Below are 18,369 nucleotides of genomic sequence, written 5' to 3' on the forward strand. Positions count from 1 at the left end.
TGGAGTTTAATCAGTGTTATGAAGAGGAAAAAAGAAAGATAGATGACAAAAGTAAAACAAATAGCTTATGAGTCCACTTAAAAACCCAGCATTCACAGCTACCAGTTATTTAATCCATCTGATTTTTGATATTGTTGATGTTTGCCTGCATCATAAAATAATTGAGTGGAGATACTGGAGATACATTCCTGTCACAACCAGATTGACTGTGACAGGCACGAGATCCTAAAACAGGGGTCTTCAAACTATTGCCCACAGGCTGGATATGGCTACCCAGTGCCCTCAATCTGGCCTGCCGGTATTTACAGACCCCTCTGCCGGGGGCTGGGGGGAAACCAAGCAGCCACTTCTTGCCGCTTAATCCGCTCACCATCCTCCCAGGCAGCTGCCGGGACTGGGCTGGAACCAAACTATAGTCTGGACCCCGACACTACTGGGCTGGAATCAGACTATAGTCTGGACCCCATCACTACTGGGCTGGAACCAAACTATAGTCTGGACCCCGACACTACTGGGCTGGAACCAAACTATAGTCTGGACCCCATCACTACTGGGCTGGAACCAAACTGTAGTCTGGACCCCGACACTACTGGGCTGGAACCAAACTATAGTCTGGACCCCATCACTACTGAGCTGGAACCAAACTATAGTCTGGACCCCGTCACTACTGGGCTGGAACCAAACTATAGTCTGGACCCCGACACTACTGGGCTGGAAGCAAACTGTAGTCCAACTCCCGACAAACTATAGTCCAGCCCCTGACAGTGTCTGAGGGACAGCGAACCAACCCCCTGTTTAAAAAGTTTGTGGACCCCTGTCCTAAAATTTCAACTCTGTGCCTGTAGTATGCCAGTACCTGTATTAATGTAATACAACCTTGTGAGAGAATATTAGTATCTGCAATATTTTTCCTTTTTCCTATTCATTGTCCAGAATCTGGGCACTGAGTGATTGAATAGGTCCTTGTGAGAGCAGAATGAAGTAGGAGAGAGAGACTAAGTTCTGCCTCTGGAACCAGATCAGTGCAACACTATGCCACATTAATATTTATGCTTCTATGAATGATACCTGTATGAATATTTATATATCTTATGGTCATAACCAAGTAACTGTTACTTGAAATTCTGCCTCTGGGGAGGCGGATTAAAATGTACAGAGATACAGATTCACAGTCAGCAACTGCATAAAACATAAAGCATACATAAACCAGTGCCACAAAGCAGAAGCCAACTCAGTATTTCACAGTATCACAGTATCACAGTATCACCAAGGTTGGAAGAGACCTCACAGATCATCAAGTCCAACCCTTTACCACAGTGCCCAAGGCTAGACCATGGCACCAAGTGCCACATCCAACCTTGCCTTGAACTGCCCCAGGGATTTCCTCCTCTAAAGTAAGGGACAAAGTATGCGTTATTCTTTTGAGATCTGAAAGCCTCGTTCACATGTTGGAAAAGGAATATTTATATCAGTAACACACATAGGATTTTTTTGTTCCATTAAGAGAGCAAGCTAAAGTTGATTGAATTTACATTGGAACTGCATTCTTAAATCAAAAGCAGCCTAAGAACACATTGTCTAACGCAATTGACAAATATTTGCAAAGGTCTTGATTGATTTAAAAATGTCAACATTTTCTGCAAATAAAAATTTGCAGTTTCCACTGTAAAGCTGAAGCTTGGCCAGTTGTGTGTTGGTCTGCTCCTATTATATAGCAGAACAGATGTAAAACATTTGTTTTCTGAAGCGAAGGCATGTTTGCATTTCATGTTTCAGAATTCCAAAGTTTTGTTTTTCGTTGTAAATAATCACATGTTTTACTCTGTAGGTGGGTTCCACAAATATAAGCCATATGTTAACACCAAGAGGAAAAGTTTATGCTGAGCTAACAGTCTCTCAACTGCATCCCGCAGAGTTTATGCTTGTAACTGGGTCAGGATCGGAACTCCATGATCTGAGGTTAGTTTATTTTTGATACAGTAAGTACATAGTACTGTACAGTCACATTACAGTAGAAACTTTTATGCTCTGTGACAAATTCTTAATTACTTAATAAACCTGTCCCTGAGTTCACAAGAATTCTACTTACTTAATGATTTTGGTTTCTTAGAAACTCAACTGACCTGAAACCTGAAGTATAAGCAGGTTGCACATTGGATTATTGTGGATGTGGAAAAAAAAATAATGGAGAATTCACTGATAGTTATGTAATAGGCTTTAATGGGGCAGTTCTTGTTTCGTTGTTGAGCCTATTTGTGTTTGGCATTGTACAATGGAACACGGACAGCATGGTTGTTCCTTTCTGTATTTTGTCTTACGCAAAGAAGAAAATTGGCTTTAAACATGGATGAACTCGAAGGCACTGACCTGGCCAATACGGATAGGTAGTGCAGATAATGCCTTGGTCTCTGAGGTCAAAAAGTGAAACCACAGAAATAAAGGAAGTATAAACAGTTGCAGGATGACTTCATTAAAATGCTTTGCACAAATTAGCATTGGAAGTGATATTTCTATTGATATTAGCAGCTATAAGTACATGCTGAGAAAAACAGTGTTTCATATGGGAGATCACAGAATCACAGAAATATAGAGGTTGGAAGGGACCTCCAGAGATCATTGAGTCCAATCTCCCTGCCAAGGTGGGATCACCTAGGGTAGTTCTCACTGGAGTGCATCCAGGTGAGTTTTGAAAGGAGACTCCACAACCTCTCTGAGCAGCCTGTTTCAGTGCTCCATCACCCTTACTGTGGAGAGGTTTCTCCTCATGTTGAGATGAAGCCTTCTATGTTCCAATTTGTAGCCATTGCTCCTTGTCTTATTGCTGCTGACCTGCTGCTGACCAGCCAAAGGAGATTTGCTCCATCCACTTGACACCCACCCCTCAGATAATGCATACATTGATCAGATTTCCTCTCAGTCTTCTCTTCTGCAGATTAAACAGCCCCAGGGCTCACAGTCTCTCTTTGTAGGGGAGGTGGTCAAGAACCCTTAATCATTTTCATGGCTCTGGACTGTCTCCAGCAGACCCCTATCTCTCTTGAACTGGGTAGCCCAAAACTGGACACAGTATTCCAGATGTGGTCTCACCAGGCGAATCAGTTATTGAAAATTAATCAAGTCATAAAAGGTTGAAATCTGCTACCCCAACACACAGTGAATAAAGTACTGTTCCGTAACAGTCCCTTGGGAATCAGTCGGACCATTGGCACATTTGGGAACAAAATGGCAGAACTGGATTTACTTCTGTCCTGTTTGGTGCTCCCCTGTGCTTGACATATTCTAACAGTGCTTTACAAAGTAGTACTTTGTTTAGATGTTAAAATATACTTATAAGTTAGTCAGGGAGGAACAAACTTGTGTGTACATTTCTGTTGACACAGGAACTTATTTGGAGATCTTTTGCATTCATTGTGTTTATTCCTTGCTCTTTTTGTTGTTTTGCTGCTTTCTGCATCCAAAGGCAAATCCATGTTCAGTCCCACAAGATCAGTTATTTTTCTTACTTCTGAGAATCTCTTATTTTGAAAATACTGTTCCACCCATTGCAATTTTGTCCTTTCCTGGCTGTACTCTGCATGCCCAGAAAATGCTGTTTAACAACAGTGATGCATTTAACTATTTAATGTATCAAACATGTCCATTGGTTTTGAGAAGGTGTGGGACTAGGAGCTGCTGTGAGGATGAACACTAACCAAAAAAAAAAAAAATATTACTTTTAAAATTTTATCTTAACCAGTTATTTCTCTTTTAAAAAAATAATATCAATGTTGTGTTTCATGTGCAGATGGATAGAAGAGGAGGTAATGAGAGGTGGATACAAAGTTGAAATAGAAAACATCACAGATGAAACAGGAGTCCTTGGTGTAGCAGGTCCATATGCACGACAGGTCCTCCAGAAGTTAACAAATGAGGATCTGAGTGATGGTTCATTTAAGTTTCTCCAGTCTAGACACCTGAAACTTTCTGATATTGCTGTCACTGCCATTAGAATATCATACACAGGTAAGGAATAGAGAAGAGAATTCTTAAGGAAAGAGACAATGACTAAGGTAATAACTGTAACTAAAGTTATGTTGAAAACTACATCTCGTCATGTATTCAGAAGCAAAAGGTTCATTGCAATTTTATGTATATATGTATGAGGAAATGCAGTACACTGATTTTCAAATGTGATATGGTCAGGGTCTGTGCTGAGTTTTCCAAAACTTTTTTTCTCTAGAATACCTTATAGTGTAAATATTTATTTTACAGAACAAAAGGCCAGTTCTGATAACCTCTGTGTTATTTGCTGCAAAACCAACGTCAAGAATTGGTTTTGGATTACCATATACTAGTGTTTGTTGAGTGCCTTGAAAATGTAACACTTTAGTGCTGAGTATTTACTTTTAATTTTTTACTTCTTTTTATGCCCATCTCTACTGCAGCAGACTGAACTCAGAGCATTCCAAAGCAGCTGAAGTAATTGTAATTTAGATTGTATTTCTGTTGTACTAAATACAATACAATCACTTTCAGCTTATTTACACTTGGTTACATTTGCCATTCACTTGTCATGTCATATCTGTTTGCAATGCCCTTAAGCTTCATCTCTCATTGTAATTTCATCATATGTCCTTTTATTATTGCTTATTCTGATTTTCCACCCAGATTTCAGTTAACATTAAATTAGAATAGTAGTGCCATTGCTTAAGATCTTGGACATAAGTCTTCTGGAGGTTATTTCAGAGAATTGGTCTTGCTATATGGTATCAGAATTGACCTTAAAATGTGAATCAACACTTGGAGCATTGATCTCCACCAAGGACTGTATTTATTAGGATTGTTTCATTGATAACCTCATGAAAACACTGATCTTTATTGTCTAATAGGTGAATTGGGCTGGGAGCTCTATCATAAAAAAGAAGATACTGTAGCTCTTTACAGTGCAATCATGGAAGCTGGCCAAAAAGAGGGAATTGACAACTTTGGAACATATGCTCTGAATGCCTTAAGGCTGGAAAAGGGTTTCCGAGCCTGGGGGGCAGAGGTCAGGAAATACAACTTCTTTATACTTATCTCTATTTACTATGACATTATGAAGCACTGTGACTGTACAGCTTTCAGTCAGAGTTAACACATAGGCTATTTATTCCCATTTCTTAATTTAGCATGAAAATAACATTTATTTGAAAAGCTGCTATAACTCTGATCAGTGTATGTTCTAAACAGAAATAACTAGTACACTTCATTGCACTCCTGGCAAATAGCCTTTTCTTTTGATTCACTAATGTTTTCCCTCTTGTATATAACAAAATCATATGGGTTTTGCTGAGCTCTAGTGTTTTGAAATCAAAGGTTCGGCTGGTAAATCCTGAAAATGTTTTATTTCTGTAGTAAATGTCGTGAGAGGCCAGTTATTCTTACTTAAGACTGTATTTTGAACAATTTCATTTCCTGTTAGCTGGTTTCTGCTGAATTTTTTCACTCACACTAGAGACCTACTCAGGGCACTCAAAGAATTCAGGAAGAATCAGGTTAATTTCTGATTACTTGATTTTTTTTCCTAATTCCTTTAGAAACTAAGGAACTCAAGAAGGTGAAATAGTGGCTATTTAGGGGTGCTTTTTTTTTTCTTTTCTTTTTTTTTTTTTTCTTGTAGTAATTCTTTTAATTTTCACTTCAAATGCTGCTCTACACCTAATGGAAAGGTGGTGAATAAAATTGGCTTTGCTTTTTTTTTTTTTTACTCTCCAGCTACACAATGTCCTCTCTCACAGCAGACATTCTGTTGTGTTGCAATAAATGTACATAGCCCAGTTACTCAATCTGCTACAGGCTCCATTCTGCTTCGGTGAAAAATCCTGTTTCTTACATAAATATGTTTACTTTGTGTATTGAAACCTAGATGAATTATTGACCTATCTATATGTTAGGCAGACTTATAGATAGTTCCAGTGAAATTACTGGGATAGTGGAAGCTTACAGTGCATCCAAATAAAAGCTGCACATGTGTAATGTAGAAGACATTGATACTGGAACAAATAGGATGCTTAGCACAATTAAACCCCCTAACCCCAAAGCTGTGATGATCCATCATGTATGTAGCGTGAATCTGTATTTTTCAACAGATGAACTGTGACACTAATCCCTTGGAAGCTGGACTGGAATACTTTGTAAGGCTGAACAAGGTATGTCTTAGTGTTTTCAAAGCGTTCTGTGATATCCAAGGTTATTTCAAAAGAAAAATGTTATTATCTGTAAAATAAAATAGGTTTAGAAAAAGCAACTGCAAGAATAAGTACTTTATAAATACTGATTTATTTAAAGAGTTTCATATTTTTCCATGTTTCTTGCTAAACATTAGATCAGGAAATTGTAAGTGCTAAATGTTATCAACAAGAAAAATAACTGTGATTTATTTTCATAGATAATTTTGAATTGGACTTTGTAAACAGAGTACCTATATGCAAGCTGAACAAGCCTGTACATATTGTGAAAATGTGTTACCTGCTTATTCATGTTAAAAGATCTTTGTCTGTAGAGTTGTTTTCCTTGGCTACCACTCTTCTGCAGCAATCACTGGAAAAAAACCCAAACACTTTTTGTAAGAACTGATGAACTGTTGTTCATTTGTCATTACTTGTCTTTACTTGACTTACTACAAACATGTCATTACTTGACTTTAATATAAGTCAATTATTAGTAAAACTAATATTTTGGTTAAAAAAAAAAAAAGGATTGTTTGTAGAATTTCTCAAGAGGTCCTCTGATCCCAACTTGCTCCCATGTACTCTGAAGTCTAGAGAATGGAACTAGTTGCATTTAAATCTGCAGCTAGGAAAATAGAGAATGTGTTATTCTATCTTCCTTTACTGGCTTCTTAATTTTCATATATAATAATGTTTTAGCAAACAGAATTCTCTTATAGTCTAACAGATACAGAAATTGCTCGTAGTTCTCTTTTTTCACTTCAAATGAATCCCAAACCAAATGTCTAAACTCTGTCAAATTAGGGACCTTTCCATGAAACCTGGTGAAATATTTTCCTGTACAGCTCTAATGCCACCTGTTGCTACCAGTTAGCCCATCAACAAAAAGCCTGCACAGTAGATGTGAAGTTTCTAATGCTTAAATTCAAGTCCTAGATGTTTCAAGTCAGGTGCCCTAAAAAAGGGACTATTTCTGACTTAATTTCTTTACCTCTTTTCTTTTTTTAATCTCTAAAATAATATGCCAACATTTTATATAAAGTGACATCAATGAGGAAAAATTATGTTTTTGAAACATTTAGTCTTTATAGTGATGTAATGTGATACAGGGACAAGCCCTGTTCTTATTTATGTTCTCTTTATACCTGAAATGGTAATAAATCAGATAATGTGATATTTTTTGGCATGTTCTGTGAAGGCACTGTAGAGCTGATAGAAAGCATCACAAAATGTAAACTACAGCTTCAAACAAACAACAGATGTTGAACTTTGGGTAGGCAAGAATTATGGAGGCATGCTAAACATTTAAAAAAAAGTTTTTTCTCTTTATGAAACAAGAGGGCAAACCTAGGAAGATACTTTTCCCATCCAGCTGCTAACCTGTCTATAGATGTTTAAGTTCTTCACCCTACGCAGGGTTGAGGTGAGGTGCTTTTGGTGATATCAGTGGCAGTTACAGTTGTCTCCATTGGGAAGTATATTTGTCCTTATCAGAATAAGTAACATATGCAAGGGAAATAGGCTCAGGGGTGATCTTATTACTGTCTACAACTACCTGAAGGGACATTGTAGCCAGGTGGAGGGTGGCCTCTTCTCCCAGGTAACCAGCAATAGAACAAGGGGACACAGTCTCAAGTTGTGTAGGTATAGGCTGGATGTTAGGAGGAAGTTCTTCACAGAGAGAGTGATTTGCCATTGGAATGGGCTGCCCAGGGAGGTGGTGAAGGCACCGTCCCTGGAGGTCTTCAAGAAAAGACTGGATGAGGCACTTAGTGCCATGGTCTAGTTGACTGGCTAGGGCTGGGTGCTAGGTTGGCCTGGATGATCTTGGAGGTCTCTTCCAACCTAGTTGATTCTATGATTAATATTTGCTCACCAAGGTCTTTGTTTATCTTGAGGAAAGCATTAGCAGGGTCACAGAGGAATGCCATTACAAACAATGCTACTATCACTAATTTATCTTTCTACTTCATTTGATAAATATGGGTTTCTTTTTGTTGTTGTTGTTGTTGTTTGGTTGATTTTTTAATGAGTATAAGCAGGAAAATAGCCATTAGCAGGGAAAGCTGCTCCTTGCCCAGATGCCTGTGCAGAACATGTGAAGGTGGTAAGGTGCTCTTAATTGTCACTGTACACGCTCTTCTGCATGATTGAAATGCAGGGTTGGAACAGCTCTCCAGAGCAGATGCTCACATTGTATGTGAATGGGCATAAAATGAATCTCCAGTACAGAAGCAGGATCTCAGCCTAAAACATTTGCCAGTTCTGCTGAACTAATGTGAAAAAGGAAATAATCCATGTTTGTTTATTGACTCAAATCAGGGCAGTTGTGACTCTATGTTGACACTGCAGTGGCACCTGAGCTAATTCAGATATTGGAAACAGTCTGAACAGTGTAGCATGAAGTGCAATATGAGATTATTTACTCTACTTCTTGGCAGTTTGGGCCTGGGAGTCTCAATTCCATGCCTCTGGTTTTGGTATCCGTTTGGCATGGCATAGACTTTGGCATTCCTCACAGATGCCCACAGCTGAAGAGAGGCAAAACACTCTGCTATAATCTGTTCCTATTTTTAGGGTGACTCTTCCCATAAAAGGAGTAAACAAGATAAAACCTAAAAGCGTCAGAAACCTAAATATTTCTGTTTGACATTTTGGTCTGCTTGGTTCCTGACAAGGACTATTCCTTTAAGTATACATCCCCAGCTTCAGAAAAAGTGCCAATTTCTGTGCAAGTGGAAACCAAACTGCATGCTAATTAAAGTGAATGAACTTTAACATTCACTGATTAAAGTGAATGAACAACCAAATCTCAATAAATGTAATACAATTAAAAAGTGTTTCATTTTCTGTGGAAGGACAATCAAATATCTGGAGAATAAATATAAAGGGATGTAATTTCCCAATAAAGTCCTGTTATATCTGTGTAATGACATACTTCAGTGTAGACATCATTTTTAAATACATGCAGACTAGTATTTTTTTTTTGTGATGAGTAATAGGAAACACTCTTAAATTAAGTTGACAGGTCTTCTTTTACCCAGAGCCTATTAAATTATAGCATGACAACAAGCAGACTCTGTTTCCTCAAGATTTTTGCTGCAGATTTCATTTTATCAGTAAGAATGAAGAGATTTTTTGTTTGTTTGTTTGTTTTAGGCATTACCTCTAAGCACTGCTTGATACTCCTATTTTTGTCTAACCTTTGTATTAGTTGCTTCTTGGCACAGGTGAGCAGGATGGTCACTGAATAAATCTGTTTGGGAGGACAGTAACAGGTCTAATTTCTAATTCAAACTATACCATGTTCTATGAATTTACAATAAAATATGTTCTTTTTTTTGGATGGGTGCCTCCCCCCCCCCCCAGCCCGTTATCTTTCTTTTGGTTGCTCAATTATGTTTAGTAAGTTAGATAAGTTGTCAGATAGGCTGATCCCTTGAATAAGCACTCTGCTACTAAGTAACTCATGGAGTCCAAATGGTCTTTGTGTCAAGAAATCCACTGTGTCTTTAAAGAGGAAAAGAAGTATGTTTTTTCCACACGGCAGAGTATGGTTTTAATAGTGCTGCTCATTTATGTTTTCTCAAATTCAAATTGTCAGAGGCACAACTTTAAAAACGTTTTACTTTTCGGAACCCTACATTAAACTTAAATGGATGTTTTTCATACCTTATCACAGAGGAAGTTAAGCAATGACCAGATTTCAGTTTACTCCAGACCTTTGTTCTGTGACAGAATCACCTACATTTGTGCTACCTTGCCATGTGTGTAAAATTTTCATGTGTGAAATTAGAAAGGCCTCTGAGTCACGAACATCTCACCCCAGGCTTTCTGGGCAGCCTGTTCTGATGATTTGCTATCCTTGTGTTAGAAAATGTTGTCTTACTACACTTTAAAATTATCAGCAATCATTATATTTACTATGGACATACAGGGGGGAAAAAAAAATCCTTACTTCAGAAGCTGGCTATGTCTTTAAAAACCTCCTGGTGTGGACACTGGAATGGGCTGCCCAGGGAGGTGGTGGAGTCGCCGCCCCTGGGGCTGTTCAAGGCAGGATTGGACGTGGCACTTGGTGCCATGGTCTAGCCTTGAGCTCTGCGGTAAAGGGTTGGACTTGATGATCTGTGAGGTCTCTTCCAACCCTGATAATACTGTGATACTGTGATCTTGATCTTCCAGAGTGTCTGGCTACTTCTAGCTTAATTCAATACTCTTAAAACAACTTATTTTAATCCTGACCAAAATGGATCAGAAGTCTCAGTCAAACGTTAGACTTTACAGTGATAAACTTCCACGTGAGTTTGAGTCGGCCGCAGAAATGACCCTCTCAGAAAGGTTCTCCGTGCAAATCCCGTAGTGCCGACAGTCATCAAAAGCCTCCAAGCGCAGAAGCCCGCAGGTTCGTGGGTTGCGGGTCTGGGACTTGTTTTGCCCTGTGCAAGACTGCCATCTGCTGGTCATTCTTCCGCAGCAGCACCTCACGGCGATCCGGGAAGAGAAAGAGGCAGGAGGTGGGAAACTCTTTGGGACGAATTCACTCTTCCAGGCGGGATCCGAGTGCCTAGCTAAGATTTAGCATTCGTTTCCTCTAGCGGGAAATGCCATTTTTCAGAGCTAGTGTTGAGGTGCTGGAACATGTCCAGAGAAGGGCAACGAAGCTGGTGAGGGGCCTGGAGCACAAACTCTATGAGGAGAGGCTGAGGGAGCTGGGGTTGTTTAGGCTGGAGAAGAGGAGGCTCAGGGGTGACCTCATTGCTGTCTACAACTACCTGCAGGGGCATTGTAGCCAGGTGGGGGTTGGCCTCTTCTCCCAGGCACCCAGCAACAGAACAAGGGGACACAGTCTCAAGTTGTGCCAGGGGAGGTATAGGCTGGATGTTAGGAGGAAGTTCTTCGCAGAGAGAGTGATTGGCATTGGAATGGGCTGCCCAGGGAGGTGGTGGAGGCACCGTCCCTGGGGGTCTTCAAGAAAAGCCTGGATGAGGCACTTGGTGCCATGGTCTAGTTGACTGGATAGGGCTGGGTGCTAGGTTGGACTGGATGATCTTGGAGGTCTCTTCCAACCTGGTTGATTCTATGATTCTATGATTTGTTGCAGCCCTGTTTGTTTACTAAGGCAGGTTCTTTATTCTCCATTCCAAGCTTCTTAACAGATTTTGCAGTACCAAGAATATTTCATGTTTTCTTAGGTCTAATCTATCAATTCTTGCATTGGGGTTATTGGTTGGTTGATTGGGGTTTGGTTTGGGTTGGTTGGTTTGCTTTGGCTATTTTGTTTGCTGAGGAGCGTTGTTTTAGGTGGTGGTGTTGTTTTATTTGTTTTACCTTCTCCTTTGTTTCATGCTCACTTCCCTGCCTGCTTGTTCCTGTTTGTGTCTCCATGCATGAGACACACTTCATTGTTTCAGCATTCATTGTGAAGTTACAGCAACTTTGCACAGATGGGTGAATGACAAGATGCGGTCACTGAATATTGACCAGATCACCAACACATCAATACATAAGTTGTTATCTCATGGAAATCTAGGATGAGTGGTTCTAAGGCTATGTTCCTACAATTTTGGGTTTTTGGGCGGTTTGGTGGTTTTGTTGTTGTTGTTTGTTTGGTTTGGTTTAACTTTTGGAAGCAGGTTTAAACTTGCAGTTTCATGACTACTTGTTTCCCTCCAGGGCACTCTGCCAGAAGTGTCTCTCAGTTGTGTTAGTCTATCTCATTCTGTTTGTGTTGTTATCATGGCTAAGGTGATATGTTCTGACTTATGAAAGCACAAAGCAATTTTTTTTTTTTTTAAAAAGGAAAAGGGTTTCTTTTTGTCATGCCACAGATGCAGTTTGGAGAAAGAATACCAAAACAGTTTGAACTGGCCCAAGTGCAGAGAGCGTGCTCTCCAAAATGGAAACACCAGCAGAATTTTCAGTCTGGTCACAAACACCACCCAGTGCTAGAGGAAGAGAGAGCATAGTGAAAGTGTCAGAAAAGAAGGTGTACATGTTGGGTCTAGGTGCCTGCAACATTGCAGCATATGTAGTTATTTGTATCATCATCCGTGTGAAGTGCTGGTGTTTTGTTCTGGTAGCACCTGTGCTAGTTTGAAGCCGGGTAGAATGTTTTGGTGAGAAGAACTAGATTACAGGCTGTAAAAGGAAAAACAATGGTGATGTCGACTTCCCTCAGAGTCTTGCTGAACAAGAAATGAAAACATTAGATAGCACTCTGCATTTTCTCTCACTCTCGCTTGGGCTTCTGGCTGAGCAACATCTTACTCCCTAATCACACCTTCCATTTGGCCTAACCCACCTTTGCCTCTTAGCCTCTTGGCTGAACCTCTATTCTTCCTTAGGACTGGGGTAAGGTTGAGAGGGGCAGGGGGAAGGTGCAGGGGTGGTTGAGAGCCCCTCCTGGGGACTCAGGTTTCTGGGAGGGGAGTTGTGTTTCTTAGCTTGTATATTTCTGTCTATGACTGTATATACTGTAAATATCTGCTTGTATATTGTGCTAGCTGTAAATAAATAGTTTCATTCATATTTTCCAGAGTTGACTGAGTCTAGTCTGGGTGATTTCTAAAGTGGGGGTCGGGGGGGGGTGGGGGGGTGGGGAACACCCAAACCATCACAGCACCTTATGCTTTTCAAAACATGAATGCAAGGAAGGAGTAGAGACAAGCATAAAAATAACCACCTGTAGTTATTTGCTTGGATTTTCCCCTTTTTAATTATTTATTGTTTGGTTTGATTTGTTTTTTTGTGCCCCCCCCCACACACACACACACACCCTCCCCAGCCTTCCTTACATAACCTCTGGGTTAGGTATGGAAGATGTTTTTATGGAACCAGAGCAAGTTATTCCTACTAACATCCAGTATAGTGTGGATAGGGCAGGTTTAGTGAGTGGAGCGTGTGGCACTTGATGTCCAGGTCTGCCAAGAGCAGGGCTCCAATTTGGTGCTGGACAGGCTGACTGTCAACAGCCTCTGTAACTCCACTTTATTGCCATTAGCTGACCTTCTTTCACTTCTCCAACTTGCATCTCTGCTGTTCTGAGAGGAATGATTACAGCAATTACCATCCCAACTCCATAGCCTAGTATAAGGTTGTGTTTTGCACCAGCTCTATTCCATACAAGAAAGAAAAGAGGAGGGAGCAGAAAGAGCACAGTCTTTACTGAAGAAGGGGTAAGGAACTTGGGGGAAAGCAGATAAATACTGTCTTCAACAGTATTTCCCTTCTTTTCTTTTAAACATTCACCATATGAATGTAGTTCAGGCTTAAGATCAACTTCTAAATGGCTGCCACTGCTAGTCAACTTTTTCAGCAGAGGATGGAAAGCTAGAGGACCTTCTAACAGCTGTTATCAATCTTGCCAATGAGGCAGGCTGGTGTGGATCTGGCATGTTCATTGAATAAAAATATTTTCTTCTGTCTGATCTATACCTTTAGAGAACAAAAGGAATAGGTGGGTTGTTTTTTTTTTTTTTAAGCCACTGCTCCGATATTTCCTGCACATTTCTTAGAAATAATTATACCCATCTTTATTACTATTTTATCCTCAATCCAAACTGTCAGCATCTTCGAAAGGGGCTTTCTCTTGGGTTTTGAGGCATTCTGTTCAGAACCACAACTCTTTCCCCACACACACACTCCTCCTATGACTTCTTTTTCTAATTTATTTTTGTTTCAGCTGGATAAGCAAGGAAGTTGTCTGAGTTGTGTGTAAGATGTAGGAGATAATGGTGTGACATCAGTGGGGTTCACAGCTACTGGTGCCCTAAATAAGCTTCTATCTGTGAACCTGGACATAGAATCAAGCTAGCTCAGTGGAATCAGCTCAGTAATACCATGTACAATAAATACAGTCCTATAATACCCTTGAGGGTTTGGAATCTTAGTGATGGTCCCTCTTGTCACACGTTTGTGTGGCCTGTTTCTGCAAATAAAAGACTATACTTCTATCTTTCTAGCCAAGTTGAAAAAGAGAACTCAAAATGATAGTGATGTTCTTTAACTAACATGCTTATGGGATAAAACTAACTATGTATAGTTTTATCCCATAAAACTATACATATGGGGGGAACAAAAATATTAAATCAGGAATATGGAACAAATTGCCAGCTCTGGAGCCTAGCAGAGACACAAAACTAGCAAGTAACAAGTCATTGTGCCATGAAAAAAACCAAGATGTATACCTACAGAGGAGGAGCCTGGACTTTAGAAACCTGAGTATTGGGATTCCAGTTTTTCAGTAGAAATTGAAATGATACAGAGTCTTCTTGCTCACAACTTTAACTGTGCAGGCAGTCTTTGTAACAAACACATCTCACTACATACATATTTCTACTACGTTTGGAATAATGGATATTAAAGGATTGAGATCTAGATAAGCTAATACAGTGAATATTAGTATTACCAAGATGTAATATACCAGTATAAAAATACTGAGATAGAGTATCTATCAAAGGTTTGATTTCATCTATATTTTGTGATACTCAAGTGATAGGAAAATAAATTAAGATAAGACTATATGCTTGTATCTCTAAAATTTTTGCAGAGCAAAAATAACCATGTGTCATCATTATCTTCTATTTTTTTTCCAGCCAGCAGACTTTACAGGGAAGCAAGCATTGAAGCAGATTAAGGAAAAGGGGCTCAAACGACGACTGGTGTATCTCACCGTGGAAACAGATGATGTTGATCCTGAAGGAAATGAAAGCGTGTGGCACAACGGCAAGGTAAGGACTATAGAACACATTAAAAGAAAGTATTGTTAATTCTCTCTGTACAGTATCTAACTTTGTGTTTCAGGTGTGAATGTGTTATGGTTCTTTCATTGACACAGATCAATGTGAAGCTATGGTAAAAGCTTCCTAGGAAGCAAAGGCTAACTATCTGCAAAGAATTGTGGAATGCCATTAAACCACAGAAACTAGAGTTGGAACAGTATTGTCATCTGTTCTTTTCTCCTGCATGTTCACCATTTTCTTAGCAAACCTTTGGTATTTGCATAAAGTAAATGGAACAACAGGAAGTTTGGGCCTCCACACTTCAGCTAGGATTATGCGTTCAAACATTCACTCGCAGTTGATTTGCCATTGGAATGGGCTGCCCAGGGAGGTGGTGGAGTCACCATCCCTGGCAGTGTTCAAGAGAAGACTGGATGAGGCACTTAGTGCCATGGTCTAGTTGACTGGATAGGGCTGGGTGATAGACTGGACTGGATGATCTTGGAGGTCTCTTCCAACCTGGTTGATTCTATGATTCTATGAATATATATAACAAAGATATATTTATAATATATATAACAAAGATATGCATGTGATGTTGAGGGTTTGGACTTGCACTCCAACAAATTGGGAATCTACCCCCAGAGTGCATTTACCACACTTGCTCGGAATTTTGGAAGTTAAAAGAAATTATATTTACAAAAGTAGACTAAATTGCTGTCTACAACTACCTGAAGGGAGGCTGTAGCTAGGTGGGGGTTGGTCTCTTCTCCTAGGCAACCAGCAACAGAACAAGGGGACACAGTCTCAAGTTGTGTCAGGCGAGGTATAGGCTGGATGTTAGGAGGAAGTTCTTGCCAGAGAGAGTGATTTCCCATTGGAATGGGCTGCCCAGGGAGGTGGTGGAGTCACTGTCCCTGGAGGTGTTCAAGAAAAGACTGGATGAGGCACTTAGTGCCATGGTCTAGTTGACTGGCTAGGGCTGGGTGCTAGGTTGGACTGGATGATCTTGGAGGTCTCTTCCAACCCGGTTGATTCTATGAACCATAAAAAAAAATAAATATAAATAGGGCAAATTTCAATAATTTTACAGTTAAAAAACAACACAATATCCCCTTGTACAATATTTCATCTCTCTCCACCTCTCTGGACACAAATCCCAGAGAGGCTGTACATAGCCAAACGTTGTCTCTGCCTCCCCCTGCCTGTGAAAAGTCAAACAGAATGTGGTCTGCCTGCATACAAGGTCAGGAGTAGAGACAGAAAGCAGCCAGAAGTCAAGCAGAAGGTAGACAGAGAGAGAAAGAGCAAGCTTGTACAGCAAAATAGAAGATATTCAGCAGACCAATGGAATTAGATAAACATATTATTATTGTCTGCCCAAGCCTATAATCATTTATTCTTTAGACTGGGATTCTCTGGAAAAGTCAGGCAGTAACCTTTAAAAGGCAGCAATGTGTGTAGTGTATATTTTGGTGAAAATATCATTGAACACAATAGGAATATACATCTCTCAAGGAGCAAAAACTTTCTGTCTCAGGGTGGTGTAACCTATGCACTTCATGACACACTTGAAACTTGCTTGATAACTGAGGTGTGCAAAGCAAAACAAGTATATGAGATATGCAGTTGTGTGGGTTGTTGCTTTGAAATGATTATTTATTTAGTTTAAAGATCATGTCATTGCATCTTAAAAATAAAGATATATGTTTGTGGTTTCCCTTCCCCCCCCCCCCCCCCCCCCCCAGGTTATTGGCAACACCACATCTGGAAGTTTCAGTTACAGTGCTCAGCAGAGTCTGGCTTTTGCATACGTTCCCACAGAGCTCAGCAAAGTTGGACAGAAATTGGAAGTTGAACTTTTAGGAAAAAATTACCCAGCAGCTGTTATACAAGAGCCACTGGTGCTGACTGAACCAACAAGAGCACGCCTTCAAAGGAAGGGCAAAAGTCCCAAAATGTGAACACAGATGAAGATACAGCAAATTGCACAATAGGAAATAGTACCATTAATATACATGAAATTAAGATAATGAAACTGCTCAGATTTCTTGTTCAATAAAGACAAAATGCTCACTGCTAGTGAGAAATTCAATGGTGTTACCCTCTTGCTTCTGGAAGTATGGGCTGCTCACATTAGAGATCTGGGCAAAATTCATCAACCCTTTCTCAGCAGGACTTGTGTGCAGAAAGTGGCAGGAAATAAGTGGATCTTTGACTTGTGTTCCCACATTGGTTAGCAGATCTGATTAATACAAAGGAGAAAGTTGCTGTTGGTATTAGCCAATAGTAAATTCTTCCTCCTCTCTGGCACTCACAGTTTCTTGTTGTTGTGAAAGGCCAAAATGGGTCTGTGTCCTAGCTTGTCCAGGCATGATCCCCCCCCGCCCAGCTTCCCCTCCTCCTTCTGTTGGACTGGGGAGCAACATGGGAAAAGAACAAAGGGCCTGGAGCCACCAATTCTGCTTTTGTGGTAAACAAGGTGCATACACTTGATTATGCATGGCCTGTGCTTTCCCAGATTTGAGTAAGGCAAGACTAACTTCACCTAATATGGCTAGCTTGGGCAAAGTGCCATTCTGATTGGCTAATCTCTGTGGCCAAATGGAGCCATCAAACTCAGACAATTGACAAAATATGAGTGAAGTTGTAAGCAACGTCCTCTGCCTCAACTCACTTCACTATGTCATGCTATTTCCATGCTTCACTATGTTTTAGACCAGCTTTGCTGTGTAACAAGCTTCAGCGTGTCAAGCTTGTCCACATGGAAATTTTGCTGTACCTCCATTTACCAGGGAGAGGCATTCAGTGCCTTCACACAGTAGGCAAGAGTCGTTGCTGAAAGCTACCTGAAACCCATGGCCAGCATGAACTGAAAGAGAAAAGCTGCTCCTAGCTGGAGAGCTCGCTTGCAGAGACCTCACTGTAGTCTACATGGTGAGAAAGAATAGGTTCCTGCTACTAACAAGAGCCTGTATTTGCCTGCGCACCTCTGAACCTCCGTGAGGAGTCTGGAGCCCTGGAAAGGACACCATCCACCCAAGAAAGGAACAAGACCAGGTCAGAGACCATGCCAGCCCCAGCACCCTGCAAGCATCCTGGGGAGACTTGAAAAGCCTCCAAGTGGCTACCATACCATCAGTGGCAACCATCCAAGTGTTTTGGATGCTATCACTGTAATTCAGCTTCAGAAATCTTGAGATACTATTTTATGAGTAAATATTCCAAAAAGCCTCTTTGTAATTAAAGATTTTCTTTGGTTTGGTTCTTTTCTGCAGTTGTAACTTAGCAGAAAGGAGCCTCTCGAGTCCCCCTCAGGACAAGGGCAAGTGGCATATTGACTGCAAGAATATTTCCAAAAGCTCATATTCATATTTGCATTTCTGGTTTTGCCTAACTGTTTAAATTGCCTGTTCCCTGTGTAAATACCCACAACCGTGCATTCAAACATTATAAAT

At 40.3% G+C, this 18,369-nt stretch overlaps 1 protein-coding gene across 1 annotated transcript in view; it reads left to right on the forward strand.

Moving 5' to 3' along the window:
• DMGDH (dimethylglycine dehydrogenase) overlaps positions 1–16,972 on the forward strand; it is a 49,943-nt gene extending 32,971 nt beyond the window's left edge. Inside the window, exons 11-16 of the mRNA XM_064176778.1 lie at positions 1,829–1,959; positions 3,785–4,002; positions 4,869–5,026; positions 6,108–6,167; positions 14,786–14,920; positions 16,660–16,972. Coding sequence (XP_064032848.1) covers positions 1,829–1,959; positions 3,785–4,002; positions 4,869–5,026; positions 6,108–6,167; positions 14,786–14,920; positions 16,660–16,875 — 918 coding nt within the window. The 3' untranslated portion in view covers positions 16,876–16,972. The remainder of the gene's footprint in view (positions 1–1,828; positions 1,960–3,784; positions 4,003–4,868; positions 5,027–6,107; positions 6,168–14,785; positions 14,921–16,659) is intronic.
• Positions 16,973–18,369: the final 1,397 nt, after the last annotated feature.

The sequence above is a fragment of the Pogoniulus pusillus genome, chromosome Z (genome assembly GCF_015220805.1).
Source record: "Pogoniulus pusillus isolate bPogPus1 chromosome Z, bPogPus1.pri, whole genome shotgun sequence".
NCBI classification, from domain to species: domain Eukaryota; kingdom Metazoa; phylum Chordata; class Aves; order Piciformes; family Lybiidae; genus Pogoniulus; species Pogoniulus pusillus.